This window comes from Schistocerca americana, chromosome 2 (genome assembly GCF_021461395.2).
Source record: "Schistocerca americana isolate TAMUIC-IGC-003095 chromosome 2, iqSchAmer2.1, whole genome shotgun sequence".
Taxonomy (NCBI): domain Eukaryota; kingdom Metazoa; phylum Arthropoda; class Insecta; order Orthoptera; family Acrididae; genus Schistocerca; species Schistocerca americana.
Window position 1 is genome coordinate 476,188,649 of NC_060120.1, and position 25,215 is coordinate 476,213,863.

At 42.8% G+C, this 25,215-nt stretch overlaps 1 protein-coding gene across 1 annotated transcript in view; it reads right to left on the bottom strand.

The window, feature by feature from the left end:
* The window catches only part of LOC124596428 (nose resistant to fluoxetine protein 6-like), a 183,020-nt gene extending 158,738 nt beyond the window's left edge, over window positions 1-24,282 (bottom strand). The window contains exon 1 of the mRNA XM_047135560.1: window positions 24,029-24,282. Coding sequence (XP_046991516.1) covers window positions 24,029-24,275 — 247 coding nt within the window. The 5' untranslated portion in view covers window positions 24,276-24,282. The remainder of the gene's footprint in view (window positions 1-24,028) is intronic.
* Between the last annotated feature and the right edge of the window lie 933 nt (window positions 24,283-25,215).

Sequence of the window (25,215 nt, forward strand, 5' to 3'; positions counted from 1 at the left end):
GTACCGTTGATTTTTCTTCCCTCTTTCTCCATGTAATATTGTTTTCTTTGACTTGACCTACAATACAGTACAACCTTTGTACAGAATGTAAGTTAATGGGACTGAATAAAAATTAAATCAAACCAGATCACTGATAAATGCTTGCACAAGCATCCCTAGTCTAGGTACAGACACTCAAGCATGCACACGCTTGAACGCTTGCACAGGATGCATAATTCGGAATTCGATCAAGCATCAAGCTATTTGTACAAGCCTGATGCTTGAACAAATTTATCCTGCACACGATCAAGCACGCTTCTGCAAGCACGCTTGTGCAAGCGTACTGATAAAGCATGTTTGAGCGTGTGTAGCCGCCTTTAGAGACTAACTGTACAGTGATACAATTTATATGTTTTATGTCTATGTAAGTGATAGTAGTCATTTGTATATTTGGTGTAGACAAATGAAAAGAGAATAAATAATTTGTACAGGCGATAGATATAAAAGAAATATTTGCTACTAAATTTAAATATTATGAAAAATAAAGAGAAATAGCTGTTTGTAACTGATAAATATTGAGAAGAAGACTAATATTATATCTCTGACTTGTTGGTTAACTTGATCTTTGCTTGGAGTTGGCAAAAATTATACAACAGAGAGAAGCCATGAAATTCGTAGCCATATTTCGGTAAACTGTAAGTAAAATAATATTTGTTACCGCTAGATTTGCCCAACTGTTCAGCATTTTTACCGTAAATAATCATGAGAAAGAATCTTTCGTTAATAGTATTGAAAATTAGTTATATTATCCATACAAGGCAGCGATACAGCAGAGGTTCAACTGCGTTTTTTAAAAAAAACCAAATGTTTCGGATGTTCTAATCGAAATGTTAGAGAAGGAAAGGATCCACGCTTCAAGTGATATTGTAAATGAACCAAGCGTTAGTAAGACGCGAATTACAAGTCAATAAACAATAATATTGCTGGCTCATTATACACCAGGTGTTTAAGTGTTATAAAAACAGTAATTTTTATCTGCCTCAATGGATAATATTATCCCTGCAATGAATAAAAATTTTTGCAATTCCTCGGTTTCGGCCAAGTTTTTCTTTTGGGTTTCATACGAGCGTGGGAGCTGGAATTCCCGCCACAAATATTCTCAGTTAGGATTCCCTCCACCTACTCCTACCTTGATAGATTATTTGGCAGAAAAGAACCACAAGTATGTTGATATGCCGGATCTCACACATCCCACTGGAGTAGAGAATGATGAGGTCCCATACTCCGAGACCGGCATCGCCGTACTAGGCAAGGTTCTAAAAGAGGTGGTTTGCCATTGCCTTCCTCCGACAATAATGGGGACGAATGATGATGATGAAGACGACACAACAACACCCAGTCATCTGTAGGCAGGAAAAATCCCTGGCGGGAAGCGAGAACGCTACCGCAAGACCACGAGCTGCGGACTGGAGTAAAGAAGGAAAGTTTAAAAAATCCGGATAAGTACGAGTAAGTGTCGCGCACTGAAGTGGAATGATCACATAAAACAAATAGTGGGAAAAGCAGGCGCCAGGTTGAGATTCATAGGAAGAATTCTAAGAAAATGTGACTCATCGACGAAAGAAGTAGCTTACAAAACGCTTGTTCGTCCGATTCTTGAGTATTGCTCATCAGTATGGGACCCTTACCAGGTTGGATTAATAGAAGAGATAGACATGATCCAGCGAAAAGCAGCGCGATTCGTCATGGGGACATTTAGTCAGCGCGAGAGCGTTACGGAGATGCTGAACAAGCTCCAGTGGCGGACACTTCAAGAAAGGCGTTACGCAATACGGAGAGGTTTATTATCGAAATTACGAGAGAGCACATTCCGGGAAGAGATGGGCAACATATTACTACCGCCCACATATATCTCGCGTAATGATCACAACGAAAAGATCCGAGAAATTAGAGCAAATACGGAGACTTACAAGCAGTCGTTCTTCCCACGCACAATTCGTGAATGGAACAGGGAAGGGGGGATCAGATAGTGGTACAATAAGTACCCTCCGCCACACACCGTAAGGTGGCTCGCGGAGTATAGATGTAGATGTAGATGTAGATTTGTAGAGATATTTCATCCATCCCAGGAATCGAGAATCTCGATGATTTTTACCTGTTATCATATCGGTACTGGCAAGATATCGATCCCGGGAACTGTAAGATTTTCGAGAATTAAAAAAAAATCCTGTGATATGATTGTAAACAACGATTTTCGCATTTATTTCTTTACTTGTACTGTTAATCCTTGCTGCTTGCCAAATTTCATGATTCTAGATCTACGGGAAGTACCCTATAGCCTTGATGAGTGAGTTTGCGAGTACCAAAATATGTGACATAAATGGCCGTATCTTTTGATTGCACCGACTTAGAGGCTTCATTTTTTTTACGGCGCCAAGAAACTTATATGACATAAATTTCAACGTGATACGTCTTCCCGTTCCTGAAAAAACGGGTTTTTAACCGTGGGACAGACAGACGGACAACAAAGTGATCTTACATAGGTTCCGTTTTTACCGACTGAGGTACCGAACCCAAAAAAAGTTATCACCTATTTCTGGAGTGATTTGCAGACGGGAGTCATCTCATTACGGAGGGCGGTCCATCAATGCCGTCAGCTGGCGGGAGTCGGCGATAGGCCTACGAGCAATCTGGTTTGCAGTAATGGCGGTATCGGACATGGACCACGTAAGAAGGTTGTTTATAACCGCAAGAAGGCTAATGATTTTTTTCTCTTTTCTATTGACACAATTTGTGTTCGTAGAAGTAATTTCAGTTTTCTGGCGTTACCGAGTGACCGCGAAATTCTGAGTATGATCTCATCAGCATGAACGCTTTGACACTGCTGTGGTGCCTATGAATTAGACACAGTTCCTCTATAATGCAGCAGAAGGTGCAACTGAGACACAGAGTTACCTAAGAGAGGTAACGTAAGAAAAATGTGCTTTTCCTTTTTTAGTTTTGCGCAGAGTTTGTCACGCACGAAGCAGAGGTCTAGTTTGGAACGAGCTTCGCTCATCGTGTCCTTGGCATTTCTTTCAGTACCCGGATGTGGGTAGATCCCAGGTGGAAGATGAAACTACCACCCTGTGTACTGTGCAAACTCTATCCGCCTTTCGACTTTTTGCAGTCCGCGAATAGCGAACCTCAGATTTAAATGCAAAATCGGGTGAGGATTTCAAGCAAACAGATTTGAAAAACGGGCCAAATCCCACAGGCTGCTAGGCCGGCACAACGGCAGATCGTTTGTTGTAGTGGGGCTGGCGACTCGGTCCTGGGCCAAAACACGAGGTGGCCGGCACTTAGCGCTGCGCTGCTGGTCTCGTCCGGTCCCTGGTCTCTGTTGAGGAGCCAGACAGGGGACTGAGGCGCCGTCCACGTCCGAGGACCGCAGATCTTCCCAAGGAGTTATGTTGAGAACGGGCTGTTCAATAAAGAGTGATAATAATTTTTTCACAATATATGTTTACTCATCCTCATAGTTTTGATGTTCCTCCTCAAAAGAGTCTTCTTTGGAAGCGATGCACTTGTCCCAGCGTTTCTGCCAGTCTGCTCACCATTCCTGCAATGTCCTTCAGAATCGCCTCTGTGGTCTTCACTATTGCTTCTGATAACGGAAAATGCCTCCAACGAAGGTGTTCCTTCAGGTTGTGAAATAAATAAAAGCCACAGGGGGCTAAATCCGGATTATAGGTAGGGTCAGGGACGCACGTCACATTGATTCTTTCAAAATGTTTAGTAACAATATTTGCAATATGCGACCGTGCATTATCGTGGTGCAGTATCCAGCCAGTTTTACAGATATGTGGTCTTTTGCGCCTGATATGCTCTTGCTAAGTTTTCAGGACATCGCTGTAATATTGTCCACTTATTGATTTGAGTGCAAATAGAATATGTTGATAAGCCATTCCATGAATATAGAAAAACGACATGACCGTAACTTTCCCACGAGAAGCAGCCACTTTCGTTTTCTTTTTTTTGGGGTGGCGGTAAGGGGGGGGGGGCGGGGAGGGAAGGAGCTGCCGATGAAAGAGATGCCAACACTGAGCTTTGCTATTTGCTCTCAGATCAAAATGATGTAGCTAAATTATCTCAGCAGCGATTACCTTTGAAAGAAATTCCGGATCTTTCTGAAGCATCAACTTCATCTGCAAGCAGATCTGCACGTGAATGTCCTTTTGCTGACTCTAACCTGTGGGTGGCATCCTGTCAGTTTCCCAGTATTTCAGAAAGTATTCGTAAGGTTGTTCGTCGATCCTGTCTCACAAGTTTCTCGGTTGAGGATCCATGGCGTGAACAGCACGATCGAGATGATCCCACAGATTCCCGATTGTTTCACATCCTGGGAGTTTGGTGGCCAGGGGAGTACGGTAAATTCATCCTGATGCTCTCTGAACCACGCACGTACACTGAGAGCTGTGTGAAACGTTGCGTTGTCCCCCTGGTGGATGTAGAAATGGAAATGGTCCTCAGGAAATGGTGCCTACTTCTCTTGATCCATTGAAGTTACCAGTATTACGAGATCACTCAGTGAACGCCACACAAACATTCCCCAGGCCATAAGGTCCCATCTCCGGCCTGTACCCTCACGACTATTGTTGCAGAACCATACAAGCCAATGGCCATCTATCCGATGGAGCATAAAACGTGATTCGTCTGAAAAGGTCACCTGCCGCCACTCTGTGTGTAAGTAGGCTGTTTAGGTTTTTATGTTGGTAACGCCACGTAGCGCTCTATATGAAAATCACTGACTGTGCTGTGGGAAGGCTGTGGTTGGTTTGCATTGTTGGAGTATATGCTGTTGTAGTGTTGGGCAGTTGGCTGTTAACAGCGCGTAGCGTTGCGCAGTTGGAGGTGAGCCGCCAGCAGTGGTGGATGTGGGGAGAGAAATGGCGGAGTTTTGAGAGCGGATGATCTGGACGTGTGTCCGTCAGAGACAGTAAATTTGTAAGACTGGATGTCATGAACTGGTATATATATATTATGACTTTTGAACACTATTAAGGTAAATACATTGTTTGTTCTCTATCAAAATCTTTCATTTGCTAACTATGCCTATCAGTAGTTAGTGCCTTCAGTAGTCTGAATCTTTTATATAGCGGCAGTAGTGGCGCTCGCTGTATTGCAGTAGTTCGAGTAAAGAAGATTTTTGTGAGGTAAGTGATTTGTGAAAGGTATAGGTTAATGTTAGTCAGGGCCATTCTTTTGGAGGGATTATTGAAAGTCAGATTGCGTTACGCTAAAAATATTGGGTGTCAGTTTAGTGTTGATCAGAATAGGTAAAGAGCGAAATGTCTGAGGACACTCAGTTCTGCTCAGCTGTTTGAAAATCAAATAATGTAAGAGGTTTATCAGCACAGTCATTCATTAATTTTTCTAAGGGGACGTTTCAAGTGGATGTCCAGTTGCGGTACTGGCGTGCAAATTCCAGCCTTCGTCGCCAACGAATAGCAGTCACCATAGGTGCATGAACCAGGCACTTGTTGCAGAGGCCATGCGCAGCAACGATCGCTGAATGGTCGTTGAGGAGACACTTTTGGTAGCCCCTTGGTTCACCCGGGTAGTCAGTTGTTCAACATCTGAACTACTATTCGCCCGCACACATCTCCGCAGCCGTCGTTCACCCCTATCATCTACGGCCCGTGGTGCACAGCAGTTGCCACGACGCCGGCAAATGATAGTGTCATTTTGCCATGCCATACTTCAACTGCGGCGGCACCCGAACAGTTGACGAGCTTAGCAATTTCTAAAATGCCTCCACCCTTGGCCTGAAAACCACTGATCATGTCCATTTGGACGTCACATATATCGTTCCATTTCCATTTCCTCCTTACGACAACGAGCGTACAGTTTTCCGCGTCCCCCCGACAAGGTTTATACAGGTTGGTCCATTGATAGTCACCGGGCCAAATATCTCACGAAATAAGCATCAAACGAAAAACTACAAAGAACGAAACTTGTGTAGCTTGAAGGGGGAAACCAGATGGCGCTATGGTTGGTCCGCTAGATGGAGTTGCCATAGGTCAAACGGATATCAATAGCGTTTTTTAAACCCCCATTTTTTATTTCAAATTTATGCAGTACGTAAAGAAATATGAATGTTTTAGTTGGACCACTTTTTTCAATTTGTGATAGATGGCTCTGTAATAGTCACAAACGTAGAAGTACGGGGTATCACGTAACATTCCGCCAGTGCGGACGGTAATTGCTTCGTGATACATTACTCGTGTTAAAATGGACCGTTTACCAGTTGCGGGAAAGGTCGATATCGTGTTGATGTATGGCTATTGTGATCAAAATGCCCAACGGGCGTGTGCTATGTATGCTGCTCTGTATCCTGGACGACATCATCCAAGTGTCCGGACAGTTCTCCGGATCGTTACGTTATTTAAGGAAACAGAAAATGTTCAGCTACATGTGAAACGTCAACCACGACCTGCAACAAATGATGATGCCCAAGTAGGTGTTTTAGCTGCTGTCGCGGCTAATCCGCACATCAGTAGCAGACAAATTGCGCGAGAATCGGGAATCTCAAAAACGTCGGTGTTGAGAACGCTACATCAACATCGATTGCACCCGTACCATATTTCTATGCACCAGGAATTACATGTCAACGACTTTGAACGTCGTGTACAGTTCTGCCACTGGGCACAAGAGAAATTACGGGACGATGACAGATTTTTTGCACGCGTCGTATTTAGCGACGAAGCGTCATTCACCAACAGCGGTAACGTAAACTGGCATAATATGCACTATTGGGCAACGGAAAATCCACGATGGCTGCGACAAGTGGAACATCAGAGACCTTGGCGGGTTAATGTATGGTGCGGCAATATGGGAAGAAGGATAATTGGCCCCCATTTTATCGATGGCAATCTAAATGGTGCAATGTATGCTGATTTCCTACGTAATGTTCTACCGATGTTACTACAAGATGTTTCACTGCACGACAGAATGGCGATGTACTTCCAACATGATGGATGTCCGACACATAGCTCGCGTGCGGTTGAAGCAATATTGAATAGCATATTTCATGACAGGTGGATTGGTCGTCGAAGCACCATACCATGGCCCGCACATTCACCGGATCTGACGTCCCAGGATTTCTTTCTGTGGGGAAAGTTGAAGCATATTTGCTACCGTGATCCACCGACAACGCCTGACAACATGCATCAGCGCATTGTCAATGCATGTGCGAACATTACGGAAGGCGAACTACTCGCTGTTGAGAGGAATGTCGTTACACGTATTGCCAAATGCGTTGAGGTTGACGAACATCATTTTGAGCATTTATTTCATTAATGTGGGATTTACAGATAATCACGCTGTAACAGCATGCGTTCTCAGAAATTATAAGTTCACAAAGGTAAATATAACACATTGGAACAACCGAAATAAAATGTTCAAACGTACCTACGTTCTGTATTTTAATTTAAAAAAACCTACCTGTTACCAATTGTTCGTCTAAAATTGTGAGCCATATGTTTGTGACTATTACAGCGCCATCTATCACAGAACAAAAAAAGTGGTCCAACTAAAACATTCATATTTCTTTACGTACTACAAGAATATATAATAAAAATGTGGGTTCCTATTTAGAAAAACGCAGTTGATATCCGTTTGACCTCTGACAGCGCCATCTAGCGGCCCAACCATAGCGCCATCTGGTTTCCCCCTTCAAGCTAGACAAGTTTCGTTCTTTGTAGTTTTTTCGTTTGATGCGTATTTTGTGAGATATTTGGCCCAGTCACGATCAATGAACCACCCTGTATATCCCCCACTGCTAGTGTTGGCATCTACCATCTATATTAGATTAGATTAGATTAATACTTGTTCCATAGATCATGAATACGACACTTCGTAGTGATGTGGAACGTGTCAGGTTAATAAAAGATGTCTGTACAAGATATTACATTACACAAAATATTGCATGACACTAATGTTTAAGTTGTTTTTTTCCCTCCCTTAATTTATATCTAAAAATTCAGCCAATGAGTAGAAGGAGTTGTCATCTAGAAATTCTTTTAATTTATTTTTAAATGTTGGTTGGCTATCTGTCAGGCTTTTGATGCTGTTTGGTAGGTGACCAAAGACTTTTGTGGCAGCATAATTTACCCCTTTCTGTGCCAGTCAGATTTAACCCTGCATATTGAAGATCATCCTTCCTCCTGGTGTTATAGCTATGCACACTGCTATTACTTTTGAACTGGGTTGGATTATTAACAACAAATTTCGTAAGTGAATATATATATGTGAGGTTACTGTGAGTATACCTAGATCCTTAAATAGATGTCTGCAGGATGACCGTGGGTGGGCTCCAGCAATTATTCTGATTACACGTTTTTGAGCAATGAATACTTTTCTACTCAACGATGAATTACCCCAGAATATGATGCCATACGAAAGCAGTGAATGAAAGTAGGCATAGTAAGCTAATTTACTGAGATTCTTATCACAAAAATTTGCAATAACCCTAATAGCATACGTAGCTGAACTCAGACGTTTCAGCAGACCATCAATGTGTTGCTTCCAGTTTAACCTCTCACCAATGGACAAAGTTGTTGACATCCGACGTATCCCACTTTTTATGCAATGATTCAACAATGGCATATTTCAGTCTATCGGGGAAAACACCCTGCTCCAAAGAGCTATTACATACGTGGCTGAGAATCCTACTTATCTGTGGGGAACAAGCTTTAAGTACCTTACTGGAAATGCCATCAATTCCGTAAGAGCTATTACTTTTCAGTGAGTTTATTATTTTACTGATTCCAGAGGGAGAGGTTGGTGGAAATACAGTTGTTTCAAACTGCACAGGTATGGCCTCTTCTATTAGTAGCCTTGCTTCTTCTAGTGAAGATTTTCTCCACTACATTTAAAAAATGGTTATTGAAAATATTTTCAATTTCTGATTGTTTGTTAGTACACTTGTCATTCAGTTTTATGGCACTAAAGTCTTCCTGTGCTCATGGTTGCCCTGTTTCCCTTTCAATAATATTCCAAATTGCTTTAATTTTATTATCAGAGTTACTGATCTCAGACATGATACACATGCTTCTGGACTTTTTAATAACTTTTCTTAGTACCGCACAGTAGTTTTTATAATATTGAACAATTTCAGGGTCAGTACTCCCTCTTGCTGTTAGATACAGTTCTCTTTTACGGTTGCAAGATATTCTTATTCCTTTAGTTAGCCATGGTTTTTTATATGTTTTCTGGGAATTATGTTTAACTATTTTCTTGGGAAAACAATTTTCAAATACCCTTAAAAATGTATCGTGAAATAAGTTATATTTCAAGTTTGCATAGGGTTCCTTATACACTTCATCCAAGTCTAGCTGCTGTAGGCATTCCCTAAAGTTTGCAATATTTATACTGTTAATTGAACGCACTGCTTTGAAATTCTGATTTGATATACTGCATGGAGCTATGTCATGTACTGTAAATAGCTGTGCACCATGATCTGAAAGGCCATTCTCAACGGGATAAGCATTTATGTCCTTAAACTTATCTTGGTCTATAAAAATGTTATCTATCAATGTCCTGCTGTTCTTTGTTATCCGAGTAGGAAAATCAATGACGGAGCTCAAATTGAAAGAACTGAGTAATACTACAAGGTCATTCTTCCTATTACACTCTTTCAGGGAATCAACATTGAAATCCCCACAATTGATAATTTGCTTCCCCCTGTCTGACAGATAGCACAACAAAGCATCCAAGTTTTCTAGAAATAGCTGGAAATTCCCTGAGGGGGACCTATACACTGTTACAATTATGAAAGTGCCATCATTTAGTTTTAGTTCAGTGGCACATGCTTCCATATGTTTCTCTACACAAATTTTTTTAGTTTCTAAATTTTTTACACTGTGGAAGCTTTTGACATATATGGCAACTCCTCCTCGCATCATATTATCTCTACTTACATGTGCAGCTAGTTTGTACCCATTGATGCTAACCTTTTGCATATCAGTGACAATGTGATGCTCAGACAGGCATAGTACATCTATTACATTCTCAGTTTCTATATCTTCTAAACAAAGCAGAAGCTCATCAATTTTATTCTTCAATCCCCCACTATTTTGATGAAATATACTAACATTATTTTTCACTTTACTTTTGTGAGTATCTTGAACTTTTTTAACATCTTTAGTACTTGCCTGGCTGAGTTTCCCACTGGACACTGATCTTACACTAAAAAAGAGTTTCCACCATGAGATGTAGTTCCTCCCCCTTCTTTGGGTGGTTGACAAACTGGAGCAGTGAAGTAGGCAGTGCTGTCAAGGTATAAAAGATCATCCGGTGGTGTTTAACTCAATTCGTAACTCGTTGCAGAGACGACGACAGTATTGCGTGTAAAAGTGAGAACGACAAGTAGAACATGTCCTATAACAGGAACGAGTGTACAGGAAATTGTAACATGTCACGCGCTGAAGTAATACGGCATTTCCTGTTTAGGAAGCTCATGTCTGGAATTTGAGACCAATTAGATAGGGACTTAACTGAAAGGTTTACATTTGAAACATATTTGTTCTGAGGTCAGTGGTGGCTCGTATCCACACATTCGCATGTCTCGCAAACTAGTCCCTTGCGTACTCGTGTTTTCTGAACGTTCTTGTTTCTGTTACAGTATACATTCACTCGCATCAGTTTTCGCAACTAATTATGATACACCCTGTATAGCATATACTACTGTTTGTTCTATAGAGTAGACAACTTTCATGCTACTAAACTTGTTTTTTTTCTGAAAATTAACACAAAGGGTTACCGTCCGGACCCTAGTGAGTCACGCAGTGTTTCCAGGTACTCAACGTGAAGCTCAACTCTGCTGAAAATACATGCACACGAAAGATGCTTGTGGTGCGTGGCTGTCCATACCCCTTTCGGTAGACATGAGGGCTATTTATGAAGAATTACCATACTTTTTTTCCGTCAAAATTTGTCGTGCTAGAATTTTGTCTTATGAATTACGAAATTGTGCTAGCTTACACGCCATGCCAGTTTGATTGTTGGTACTTCTGGACCCTGGTTCCCGCCTGTGCGAGGCTGGCAAGTGGAGACACGTTCGGAATCGCCTACGGCAACAATGGAGATGACTCGCGATGTATAATGTAGGGCTTTGAGATTCTGCTTTCGTCTCTAGAAATGACCAACGAATGACTACCAACCATATTGTTGCACGAGGTTTTCGTAGTGTGTACGGGTGATAAATCGGGGTCTACGAAGCAGATAGGCAGGCCTTGGTTGCGGTTCGGACTGCAGGCGGTAACATCAAAGCGTTGGCGGTGGGTTGACTCTGGGGGCCCTTCCTCTAGTGTGTACGGCAGGTCGAATGATCATTGGTTCAGTAGCGATTTGCTGTGTCTGCTGAACGGATGTGTAACGACAAAGAGAAACAAACGAAATTATTTTGATATTTTAAAGGTGTACATTGAGATGTCATACGAATTTCCAATAACTAAATGTCTCAGTTCGACCATTAATGTTTCTGTTACAGGTTCAGCTCTCCTAATAGCGGTGTCATTTTCGGAAAATTTAGAGTTTGCACAATTCAATAACAATTCGAAATCTGAAGCCCCCATTCGCAAAAATTATGAAATAGCCATTATTCCAACTCAGCTTTGAGATGAGACATTAATTTTCTCCTAACACACTGCTCCCTACTTTTCGAAAGAGAGGCCGTCCACCAGAGTCGTTTCTTCTACTTGTTCTTTTTTGACGATCAGTTTTTTGCTGTATCATAAACACTGCAGATGTGACTACTGTTAAATCCTTTTCTTATAATGACGGCCGGTGGAGCCATAATTAAAACGCCACTTGTAAACAACAACAAAATCGGAGCAATTTCAACAAGTTATCAGAGTCAACTGTGATCCTACATGGCCGAATCCCTTGGCCCAAAATCCTCGGTTTGTTGAGAATAAGGGGCCGAACACCAACACCTTGGCGACCATTGTTTGGCCGAATCCACTGGCTGTCGTTCGTTGGCTTCACTTGGCCTACTGTGTACGCGCATTCAACAGATCTTCAGCTGAGGCCTGTCTAGAGTTACAGCAGGCCTATCGAGAGTATGTTTTTCCCTACAGCATAGCTCGAGGATGGTTTAAATTGCTTAAAGAGGGGAGGCAATCCATTTCGATGGATGGTGAGCCCCGCACTTCAGTTACTGATTTTACGGAAGAATACATCAAAACTGCTGCATGGCTCCAAATCCCTGTAGGTATCTTCCAGTACGTCATTGCTCTCTTCCTGCGCATCTTCTCTGCATAAGATTGTTGTTCAGGCTTTTGGCTGGACCGTGTAGTACACTTCCGAGATGAATCCAAATAGAAAAATCCAGAGGATTGAGGTCAGGTGATCTCGAGAGGTTAAGGTACAAGCCCTAGTCGAGCTGTCCGTCTTGGACCATATTGGAGCGTTTGGTGTCGTGCTACATCACAAGACAAATGCGTCGGTGAGCTATCTATCGCCTTTCCCAATGATGGGTAATGGGTGAAATTTGAAGCCACTTGTATGAACTAGGATAATATTTAACTATGAAGTTCGTGGCTGCTCCTAGCAATATAATCGCGGATATCCTGTAAGCGGCTCGTTTGCGGACACATGCCTACCGGGAAGATTTTGCTTCCATGTCATATTCCACTACTGATTATGATACACGCTGGATACAAAAAAGGAAAATTATATTGTATGAAGTATTTAAGAATCTTTTGAACCCACAGTTAACGCTCATCACTACAGAGATATCTCAATAGAGTTATTTTCATTATATATGTTTCATATGTCTTTTGGTGGGAGATTGCATTGTTCATGTACGACCTAGAATATAATACAAAAAATGTAATTTTCTAGTTTTTATTGATCTGCAGCAGTCATCATAGCCTTTATTCTTCAATGTGACGCCACAAATTCGAGGATTCAGTTCTTGATCTAGTTTTGTCCTAAGATTTTTTACGGTGTCGATGATTTACTCTTTCTCTGGAATTACATTGTCGAGATGTAAATAAAATGCTATGTGTCACCTTTCTCAGATTGAACTTAAACCAATACCATTCCTCAAAAATGGCACACTAAGTATGATTGCAGATTTGGCACGTTCACACGGGCGCTCATATGGTAGTTTATTGGGAGGGGGTGGGGGAGAGACAGACATGGGGTATGGAGTATTTTTAATATTTTGGAAGACAAATGGCGACTTGACTGTAGCCATAAGAAAGTTCCAGTTCTGGTCCCGTTAAAAACCTGAGTAATACCGATCTTAAAGTCATTTTCTTGAAAGAAAAACACCTGACCACATTGCATTTTATCCTTTGTGAAGAACTCCCCTCCACGCCCCATTGCCCCTCGGGTGCTGACGCCCTTGTGCGTTCATGTTTATCACAGTTACACGGCGGTAAGAGCCGCAATTTCATGGATTGCGCGGCGCCTCCGGACGGAGGTTCGAGTCCTCCCTCGGGCGTATGTGTGCGTGTTGTACTTAGCACAAGTTAGTTTAAGGAGTGTGTAAGTCTAAGGACCAATGACATCTGCAGCTTGGTCCGTGAGGAATTCACACACATTTGAACATTTGAGCTACAAAACGTTTTAACATCAAGACTTATTATAGTCAAAACTCACGTAAACGTTATCTGCGACTCTTCCGGTTATGTCTTGACACTCATTTTCAGTAGCCCATGGCATGAATCATGGCCTAAGACTGTGCTACAGCATGCCGAGCGGCATAATAGAGGAACAGCCACCCACTTTTCCTCAAGAGCCGGAACCATAGAAGGTAGTGCTCTTGGACGCTGGGGTCTGGGACAAAGTCGACAGTCTAACTCATCCCAAAGGTGTTTCATTAGGTTCTGGGCACGTCAGTCCATTTCAGGAATTTATTGTCCACAAACAGTGGCGCACAGATTCTGCTTTAAGACAGCATGCACTGTCACGCGTATACAATCATCGCCTCCGAACTGCACCTCTACTGTACGTAGAACAAAATGCTGTAAAACGTGTCACATCCTTCCGCATTTAGCGTTTTCTTAAACACAATAAGGCGACCACATCCTAACCGCGAAATAGGCATTCGCCAAACCAACTATACTGGACTGCCACAGAATGTAGCGATTCATCAATCCGAACCACTCGTTTCTCATTACTCACTGCCACTACCTCAAGCGTCGCTTAGCATTAACTACAGAAATATGCGGCTCTTTATGAATTACTCTACCATTGTACCCCATTTTTTTAAACTCTGCACACACAGTCGTTCAGTCATTGTGCGAGCTGCTCAGCTCGTAGCGCTTTGAAACTCACGAGTGTTTGCTTCTGCTGATTCAGTGTGATTTTTCACAAACACAGTCCGAAATGTTCGATGGTCCCTGCCTGATCTTGGCAGCAGTCCTCTCGGTTGAATTTATTATCAAGCTACTTACTTATCGATAGAAGTGCAATGATAAATGTGCGTACCTTATACACAAGAGTGCTTTGGAACCACAATAGTTTTTTATTATATTTTCACGAGAGAACAAATCAATTTTTCTATAAATGAGGGCAACACAAATGAAGTTTTTATATGACACACACGCACGTCCAAGTACACAGGTGAAAAGATAAAAATCATGAAGAAATTTGCAGATTTTTCCGTATTATCATGAATATTTAATCGTGGGGCGGACAAAAATAGATTTTTTCTACAATAATGCCCTGTTTAAGAGAAGTGTTATTCCTACAATCACGAACAACATTTCATTATTACTAAAACTCATTATCATCTCTGAATTCCTCTTAAACGTCCTAATATTAAATGCATGAATATTGTGCAGGAAGATAACATGAAACACAACGAAAATAAACAACTATTCCCTCTAGTAGTTTGACATGCGTACAAACCTGTTACGCAAAAATAATTTAATTAATTGTGTTGAATGGTTCAAATGGTTCAAATGGCTCTGCGCACTATGGGACTTAACATCTATGGTCATCAGTCCCCTAGAACTTAGAACTACTTAAACCTGACTAACCTAAGGACATCACACAACACCCAGTCATCTCGAGGCAGAGAAAATCCCTGACCCCGCCGGGAATCGAACCCGGGAACCCGGGCGTGGGAAGCGAGAACGCTACCGCACGACCACGAGCTGCGATTGTGTTGAAACTTTGCATGATTTAATATAATGTTTTTAGAGGTATTTTTAGACTATTTTCAATATTTTAAAAAAGTCATAAAAATAAATGCTCTGAATTTGTACAAATTTTTCACACTAATATCTTAATGTAATATTACCAAGGTTAAAAAAATAACAGTTTTGAGGATACAGTTGAAAAAAATCGTTAACTTAAGGTTTTGTGGAATAAGTTATTTCAAAAGTTAAAAGGGGACTACAAAGAGTTGTTTGAAAGAACGGTATTCTTGTGACCGCATTCGTAGCATTAGGTATTTAACTCATAAACCAAATAGCGTAACTATTAAGTACAGCTTATGACAACAATGACATCCTCGTCTGCAGACGTCTAGTTATCTTTGCCGACATTGTATGCATTTTGCCAAGGAACTGATCCTCCCACAGAGCAGAAGTAGTTGCAAAACGTATCTTTAATGTCACAACCACGGTTGCTACCTCTTAGTCGTACGTTTTCTGTAGATTCCAGAGAACAAGTTAAATCTTCAAACCGATAGCTATCAGGCTTCCGAACAAAGTTATGCAGCACGCAACAAGTTTTTTATAACACTTTCAGCCAAGTTAATATTAACATCTATGGCCCAGTGGAAAATTCGCCACTTGTCAGCAAGGATGCCAAACGAACATTCTGCTACACGCCTTGCTCTACGCAGCGTATAATTAAACACTCTCCTCGAGAATGTGAGTGATGTTCTTGCAAAGGGCTGCATCAAGTGTTTATCAAGGGCAAAACTTTCTCACCTATAAATACGAGAGGAACATTTTCATTGTTGGGTTCATCAGTCAAATGTCTAGCGTCTGGAAAATGTAATCTTCCATTATAAAGTGCTCTTCCGAATTTAGTTCCTTTTAAAATATTTGAATTACCATCGCGTCAATATCCTCCCGTATCAATGTATCGGAAGCAACAGTCACAATTCCCAACTGCCATAAGCACTACGGAATGAAACTGTTTACGACAAAAAGTTCACTTCCACTATTAGAGGGCTTCACCAGCCGCGATTATTATCGAGAGGAGAAAATCCCCTAATGTGGCATTAGCCTTACCAAAGGCACTCGCGTAGGTCGTTCGTTGCAATAGACCATTAACGCTAAATTTCGCCGCGCTGTCCTAACGGATGCATTCGTCGAACGTCCCACATTGATTTATTCGGTTATTTTACGCAATGTTGTTTGCCTGTTAGCACTGACACTATAGACAAAGGCCGCTACTCTCTGCCGTTAAGTGAAGGCCGTCGGCCATTGCGTTGTCCGTGGTGAGAGGTAATATCTGAAATTTAGCGTTCTCGGCGCACTCTTGACACTATAGATCTCAGTATATGTAATTCCCTTAAGACTTCCGAAATGAAATGTCCCAGTCGTCTAACTCCAACTACCATTCCACGTTCAATGTCTATGTCGTGCGACCATAATCACGTCAGAAATCTCTTCACATGGATCACCTGAGTACAAATGACAGCTCCGTCAATGCATTGCCATTTTATACCTTGTGTACGCGATACCACCGCTATCTGTTTACGTGCATATCGTTATACCATGACTTTTTGTCTTCTTAGTGTATAATGCAATGTTCGTTAATATACGAAATGATTAGAGATCGTTACTCTAATCAATCGCTGATCGGTGACTGCAATCAGTCACAGCCTTCAAGAACTGTATGAGTATCTGACGGCAGCCATTTCAGGTGGAACGACTACATTAATTGTGGGGAAGGCTGCGGCTAGACTCAGATATATTTCGCGATCACTGAAGAAGTAAAATCCTCGCACTAAAGAGCCTTCTTTCAATCAGTTCTTGAGTAAGTCGTGTAGGAATTGTGGAAGGAACATTACGAGGTGCATTCAAGTTCTAAGGCCTCCGATTTTTTTTCTAATTAACTACTCACCCGAAATCGATGAAACTGGCGTTACTTCTCGACGTAATCGCCCTGCAGACGTACACATTTTTCACAACGCTGACGCCATGATTCCATGGCAGCGGCGAAGGCTTGTTTAGGAGTCTGTTTTGACCACTGGAAAATCGCTGAGGCAATAGCAGCACGGCTGGTGAATGTGCGACCACGGAGAGTGTCTTTCATTGTTGGAAAAAGCCAAAAGTCACTAGGAGCCAGGTCAGGTAAGTAGGGAGCATGAGGAATCACTTCAAAGTTGTTATCACGAAGAAACTGTTGCGTAACGTTAGCTCGATCTGCGGGTGCGTTGTCTTGGTGAAACAGCACACGCACAGCCCTTCCCGGACGTTTTTGTTGCAGTGCAGGAAGGAATTTGTTCTTCAAAACATTTTCGTAGGATGCACCTGTTACCGTAGTACCCTTTGGAACGCAATGGGTAAGAATTACGCCATCGCTGTCCCAGAACATGGACACCATCATTTTTTCAGCACTGGCGGTTACCCGAAATTTTTTTGGTGGCGGTGAATCTGTGTGCTTCCATTGAGCTGACTGGCGCTTTGTTTCTGGATTGAAAAATGGCAGCCACGTCTCATCCATTGTCACAACCGACGAAAAGGAAGTCCCATTCATGCTGTCGTTGCATGTCAACATGGCTTGGCAACATGCCACACGGGCAGCCATGTGGTCGTCCGTCAGCATTCGTGGCACCCACCTGGATGACACTTTTCGCATTTTCAGGTCGTCACGCAGGATTGTGTGCACAGCACCCACAGAAATGCCAACTCTGGAGGCGATCTGTTCAACAGTCATTCGGCGATCCCCCAAAACAATTCTCTCCACTTTCTCGATCATGTCGTCAGACTGGCTTGTGCGAGCCCGAGGTTGTTTCGGTTTGTTGTCACATGATGTTCTGCCTTCATTAAACTGTTGCACCCACGAACGCACTTTCGACACATCCATAACTCCATCACCACATGTCTCCTTCAACTGTTGATGAATTTCAGTTGGTCTCACACCATGCAAATTCAGAAAACGAATGATTGCACGCTGTTCAAGCAAGGAAAACGTCACCATTTTAAGTATTTAAAACAGTTCTCATTCTCGCCGCTGGCGGTAAAATTCCATCTGCCGTACGGTGCTGCCATCTCTGGGACGTATTGACAATGAACACGGCCTCATTTTAAAACAATGCGCATGTTTCTATCTCTTTCCAGTCCGGAGAAAAAAAATTGGAGGCCTTAGAACTTGAATGCACCTCGTACCATGTCTCTTGTTTTGGAAATATGTATTTATGTTTTTATTTTATTTTGTATATCGTCAAGGATCTCTTTTTTGTTTTATGTTCTACATCCTCGAGGATATCTTTACTATGGACAGATGGAATGTAAAGTGTATCTGTTTGTCTGAGGAGTGGGAGTTCAGATCTCTGTCTAGCGATTCTCATTTAGGTTATCCGTGGTTCCCCTACATCGCGAATGTGGGAATCATTTTTTTATTATTATTTTTAAGGAAGAGACTCATATCCCTCCCCATCCTACTACAATATTAACTTGTGCACCGTCTGTAATGACCTCTTCGTCGAAGGACGTTACATTAAGGTTGACCAGATTTCTAAAATCAAAATATAGGACCCAAATTAGAAGTTGAAAATGAACCGAAATTTTGCGAAAACTTTTGTTAATACCGTATCTACATAGTAGCTTAATGTTAAACTACTTGGTTTACGCTACAACTACACAGATCATCGTACCATTTTCTTAAAATTCTCACTAAAAAGACTCAAAATACCTTGTGTTGCTAATCGAGTAAATATTTTATTGTTGTCACATGCCAAACACAATTATCACTTTGATATAAGGATGTTTTTAACTAGGCTGGAAAATGATTGTTATTTATGTGGGTGACTCAAATTTTAATATCAATTGGCCCGGAAGTTTCGCCGTGGGTGGTTTCTGAAAAATCTTTTTTGTTGTGTTTTGTAGAAGAATGTATTTCATTCAGAAGTTTTATATTTTCAAACGGAATTTTATAAAAATCAACAGGTGAGGTATCCCAAAAATGAATCTCAGTTGTAACTATTACCTTAAAGGCCTCGGCATTAAACCCCTTCATTTCATCAATTCATTAATCATTTGCGATCGAGGACATTCTTTTACAGTTGCATTAGTTCAAGGTAGACCTAGCACAAAGGCAGTAATGACCTGCTGATTCTTGCAGCAGTTATCTTGAGTTGTAAGGAAATTCAAAATGTGAGACCTCGTTCATTTTGGTATAATCAAAGAGCGTATTTTCTTTATCCTCAGTGTATGACCACATTTGCTCTTCATTTGGTTATCCTACACGTTACTTAAAAATACGCTATTTCAAAATATACGAGACGTTTAATGAAAACGGGACAATATTCGTTCCGTCCATATTTTGCCTATGAGAAAGGAACTGAAACTAAATACGGGACGATCCCGTAAAATACGGGACGCCTGCTCACCCTACTTTACATCCTATGCTTCGTTCGTTGCGTGAATATTCATCTACAGGGTGGTCAGAAACGGTCTGAAAAGCTTGTAAAGGTGTTACAGGGCACGTTGCTCTGAGAAATAATTGATAACTAAAAAATTCGATACGTTGAGTTGTTTCCGAGTTAATTGGCATATAAGTTAGCCAATCAGGCCGCTGCGCACGCAAATTCAAGTCGTCCACCAGAGACGGTGTCGCCAAGCGTGTTTTCTGGTCGGCTGCCTAAAATCGAACAAAAATTGGGCACTGGACAGTAGCAAGGACCGGACCAGAACCAAAGGCTGAACAGTGTCTGCGCTATCATCTTCGCTATGAGAACAACTGACGCTAATTGTATTTGGCGGACCAGTTGAATTTGCGCGCGCAACGGCCTTGTTGCTAATTATCATGGAAAAGGCGTAACGTATCGAATTTTTTTCTTAACAATTATCTCTCAGCACAACTTACTCTGCGACACCTTTAGAAACTTTTCAGACTTTTTCTTACTACCTGTATAATCCTATCTGTGTACTCACTAAAATCGAAATATTGATCAGTAGCGTCCATATGTTACAAGAGGGCGCCATTAAATAAAAAACCTACCTCCGTACCCAGTCGCTTAAGCAAGCCTGTGCGGTGGCGCCCGACTCGGAGGTACGCCGCTTCGAATCCTGGTGTTGAGTGAAAGATTCACTGCCAATATTTAGCCTGAAGGCTGCTGATAAACAGTCCTTGCACCAGTGCTCTGTATTAAATTCTAAACCTTTCCGCAGAGTCTCATGAAGAGAACGCATGTGACACTATTGATGGTGGTCTGCCCTCGGAAAGCTCGGTGGGCCCCACGATGCTATTCGAGAAGAGTAGGCCATGTGTCGGTAGCGAGTATCACCTTTTCCTCTCTCTTATCATAGTCGTACAACACATAAATAACACTATACAAAGCTCACATCCCTTACACTCACCTATACTCCACAAACACGCGAAGGAAAAACACCCTTTCCGTTAGTCGGCTGAATCCATCCCTGCCATTTCCTAGGCAACAGTGCTATACAACATTCAATTTTCTAACTACAAAAAAAGTAATTTCGTTTTAAGAAACTCTAACAGATTCCTTGTTCCATCAAAAAAGGAGTCAGATGTTTGTCTCTAACGATATGCTTGCAGCGCGTTATGAAGTAGTGACGTAGAATGCATCATCTCTTCTCATTCTAGTGAATCACACGTCTGTTCAGAATTACTGTGGTAGCCAGCAAGAGGATGCATTGTTTCCTTTTTTGTTATGGCGAATTATGGAAATAAAAGAAAACCAGAGGGTGATATGAAACCTGGTGCCAACATCTAGCCTACCTTTCTCAAAAATGGTTCAAATGGCTCTGAGCACTATGGGACTTAACATCTGAGGTCATCAGTCACCTAGATCTTAGAACTACTTAAACCAAACTAACCTAAGGACATCACACACATCCATGCCCGAGGCAGGATTCGAACCTGAGACAGTAGCAGTCGCGCGGTTCCGGACTAAAGCGCCTAGAACCGCTCGGCCACTCCGGCCGGCTCGTTATTAGGAATAAAATATATAAAATCTTTACACCAAATCGCAACAGGGCACCACGGCCGGCCCTACCTTTCTTCTTTGAGACTGAAGAGGCTGGGAAATTTAACGCTACCGTTGACACATGTACGCACTGCGTTTGAGCTGCATGGGATTTAACGCTGAACATATCCAGAAAACTCCTGTTTCTGCACTCATATCGGTTACACCCTGGCCAAGTGCTGGCGTTCAAGTACACATAGTGATTTCCGCTACAGAGTTGGGTTACAGCGAAACACTGACAAGGCAACTGCTGCTATAGATTCCTCATCTTTATTCTACCCCGGGACAAAGGCAGGCGGCACTGACTGTATATGCGCTGGCCGGCACTTTCCGTAACAGAAGCCTCGTCGCCCTGCGTATAGCGTCAGGAGACGGCCACTTTTTAAACAACCCGTGCCGTTTAGTCTCCAGAATCTTTACTTGCGTACGAAGTATTTGCTACTTTTGAGGGCGTCCACTTCCCTTTTCTTATCAAAACTGCAGTACAGTGCCAGAAATGGGAAAAAAAGCTAATACTAAATTGGACAGCTGTTGAATTACGACGTAACGGGATGGATGGGTTGGCAAGCTCGAAAGAAGAACGTCATTTAGTATAAGCTTTCGCGTCGTGACTATGTCTTTAGGCCTCGTTAAGAGGCGTGAGGGACAAGAGGGAAATATTTCCCCCTCCTGGAATATGAAGCACAGATTTCATATTCATTTCAAAATTCTCGCACATTTCTAGCACCATTTATCTATGATTCTAGTAAATCTAAATACTCTCTCTTGATTTTTGTTTCTTTCAGTTTCTCCGCTTTGAGGAATTAATTTGGTCTTTTTCCGTGATTGTTTATGTTGCAAGCCATCATGATTTCGGAACTGATCTCAGTGTTTTTTCTAAGTTCAGATTTTTAATTTTATGTAAAGATTTGTCATTATTGGTACACCAAATAAAATATTTCTTGCGAAAAACTTGTTGAATACCCTGGAAATAATCACAAGAAGAATGAAGGTTGGGCTTGCTGGATCAAACAGGTGGCGTTCATATCAAAAATACAAAAGTATGTGCTTAGTATATACAGATAAAATATGTACATGTGGCGTCTGTTCTATCGGACATGTCCGAAAGAATAGATACAATTTTGATCGAGCAGCCTCTATGAATTAAGACACAAAGGAATTACAGGCATTGACAGCGAGGGAGCACTGATGTGAATGAATGGCGAGAGTTGAAAATTTGTGCCAGCTCGGGATTCGAACCCGGATCTCCTGCTTACGAGGCAGATGCTCTGACCACTGTTTTTTTTTTTTTTTTTTTTTTTTTACGGGGTTTTAATGCTAAGCTTTTTTTCTTCATTTTGTTCGATACTGTTCTCGTCAGTTTGTCTGGACGGACGTCACATGACACCCCCTTCGAGTTTATCGTCAAATACTTCATTCAGTTCTTTTTTTATTACAGAGGTCAGGCAGTGCTTCGACCGAACACGAGGAGCTACCGTGCCAGTTCTTTCTAAGCCGTCCATGGATGTGTGTGATGTCCTTAGGTTAGTTAGGTTTAAGTAGTTCTAAGTTCTAGGGGACTGATGACCTCAGAAGTTAAATCCCATAGTGCTCACAGCCATTTGAACCATTTGAATCTAAGCCGTCCGAAGAGAGTGGTATTCGCAACTGCGCGGACAACGCAGCACGCCTCCCGTCAGACCCAAATTCTCAACTTATCCACACACTACTAATGTTGCATCCCTTGCCTATTATCCTCATTTTTCGCCGCATTTCGCCGCTTTCCGTAAGAGTTCGATCTTAGTGTGCACCCGCACTGAAAAGATCATTGGCCGTTCTCACCTTAATGGGCAAGGGGCACTACTTTTGTAGTGTGCGGATAACTTGAGAATTTGTGTCTGAAGGAAGGCATCCTAGGGTAGTCAGTACAGTTACGATGACCACTGTGTCCGGCTGGCTTAGCGATCAGAGCAGCTGCCTCGCAACAGGAGACCCGGGTTGGAATCCCTGTCCAGCACAAATTTTCAACTATCACCATCAATATAAATCGATGTCCACTCGCAACCAATGCGTGTAATTCCTTTGTGAGATAAAATATGTTTACCACTGCGGTGTCAAAATCATCTACCTAAACAACATGGAGTGGAGACCTATCTAGCGTTTCAGATACAACAAGTTTTGTGGAATTTGAGTCAAATTGTGTACTAAACGTTCTTAAAAAAATGGTTCAAATGGCTCGGAGCACTATGGGACTTAACATCTTAGGTCATCAGTCCCCTAGAACTTAGAACTACTTAAACCTAACTAACCTAAGGACATCACACACATCCATGCCCGAGGCAGGATTCGAACCTCCCACCGTAACAGTCCCGTGGTTCCGGACTGCAGCGCCTAGAACCGCACGGCCACCGCGGCCGGCAAACGTTCTTAAACCCGCTGAATCAGTCGTATTAGTAGTGACAGTTTCGGAATCTTGCCTCCTGTTGGGTAAGCTTCTGCAGATGCCCTTGCGCATGATGCAACAAAACCCTACTGATTGTGTGACAGCATCCAGCTATTTTTTCCCAATTTATTGGCTCTCTGGAAACGCCCATTCAGCCATATCAATAGCGTAATGTCAGTTACGTCGATATGGACCTGAGGATAACACAGCACCCATTCCCCGAGCGAGAAAAACCTCCGACCCGGCTGGGAATCTAACCCAGGTCCCTTCGGATAGCTATCCACCGCGCTGACCGCGTAGCTACCGAGACGTAATAAGCGTCTCCATAGCCAATAAAATAACAACCTACGGCTCGATTACTCTTCTACTCCATCCAGACGAGTGTCACTTGCGTAAGAACAATTTTAATGGAAAAGTGCGTGCTGTGGCATTGTGAGAGAGTGAACACTGACCTGTCTGAGCATCGGGCTGCTGCTGCGGCACAGGCCTCACGGCGCGGTCGGTGGGCTCTTCTTCATCGACGGGCACGTCTTCCGCGAGGAGCGAGACTGTGATGTAGTCCTCCGTGGTGGAGGTTGCGGCTGCCTGGTCCAGCTGCAGGTCCGTGGTGGGCGCCGCGGACACGCCAGCTGTGGCGGCCAGGGTAAAGGCGAGGATCGCCACTGCCACTGCCGCTGCCATTGCTGCCGCCTGCCGCATCTCGCTTCGCGGGGTGCGCTGCGACTGCCGCCGGTGCGCCGCCGCAGCGGGTACCAGCCGGCTCCGGAAGGTCTGCCCGAGGACGTCACCGCCACCGCCACCAACCGCCTTACCGGGTCGCCGGGGACGAGATGGTGCCGGGTGGCCCTGGAAGCTACCACGCCACGGGGTCGCCTTACCTCTCCTCGCTGCTGAACCACTGCTCGCTCCACCTCAGACCGTCGCTCTGCCTCCACTTCTCAATCTGCTCCTTGTAAATCACTATAAAGCGCGAGGCAGAGACTACCATATATAAAGGTGTCCTCCCGTACAATTCGCAATGCTGCATGGTAAGAAGTTTATAACACTCCGTGCAATCTGTTGTTATATATGATCTTTCAGAAACATTCGTCACATTTCACGAGACTGTATCTGGTACGACGGGGCGTTCAACAACTAATGGGGATTTTCACCTTTTTCGTATCCCAATCGCATTCTGCCGATGTATTCGCATCGTATAATGATTTTATGGACGGCGTGCGCCGCGACCAGTTTCTTTAATTTGAATATGCTTGCCAAAGTCGAAACGCGTCACTGAAATTTGAAAATAAAAACCTCTGCAACCAAGACCGTGTTTTTATCTCAAATCTTACGTTGGTTGCTTATCAGACGAAGTAGAAGAAGACGACGTGTGGCGACGGCCTCTCGTCGGGTAGACCGTTCGCCTGGTGCAAGTCTTTCGATTCGACGCCACTTCGGCGACTTGCGTGTCGATGGGGATGAAGTGATGATGATTAGGACAACACAACACCCAGTCCCTGAGCGGAGAAAATCTCCGACCAAGCCGGGAATCGAACCCGGGCCCTTTAGTATTGACAGTCCGTCGCGCTGACCACTCAGCTGCCGGGGGCGGACATCAGACGAAGTGATAAAATGGAATAAATTTTAGTAATGCAACATA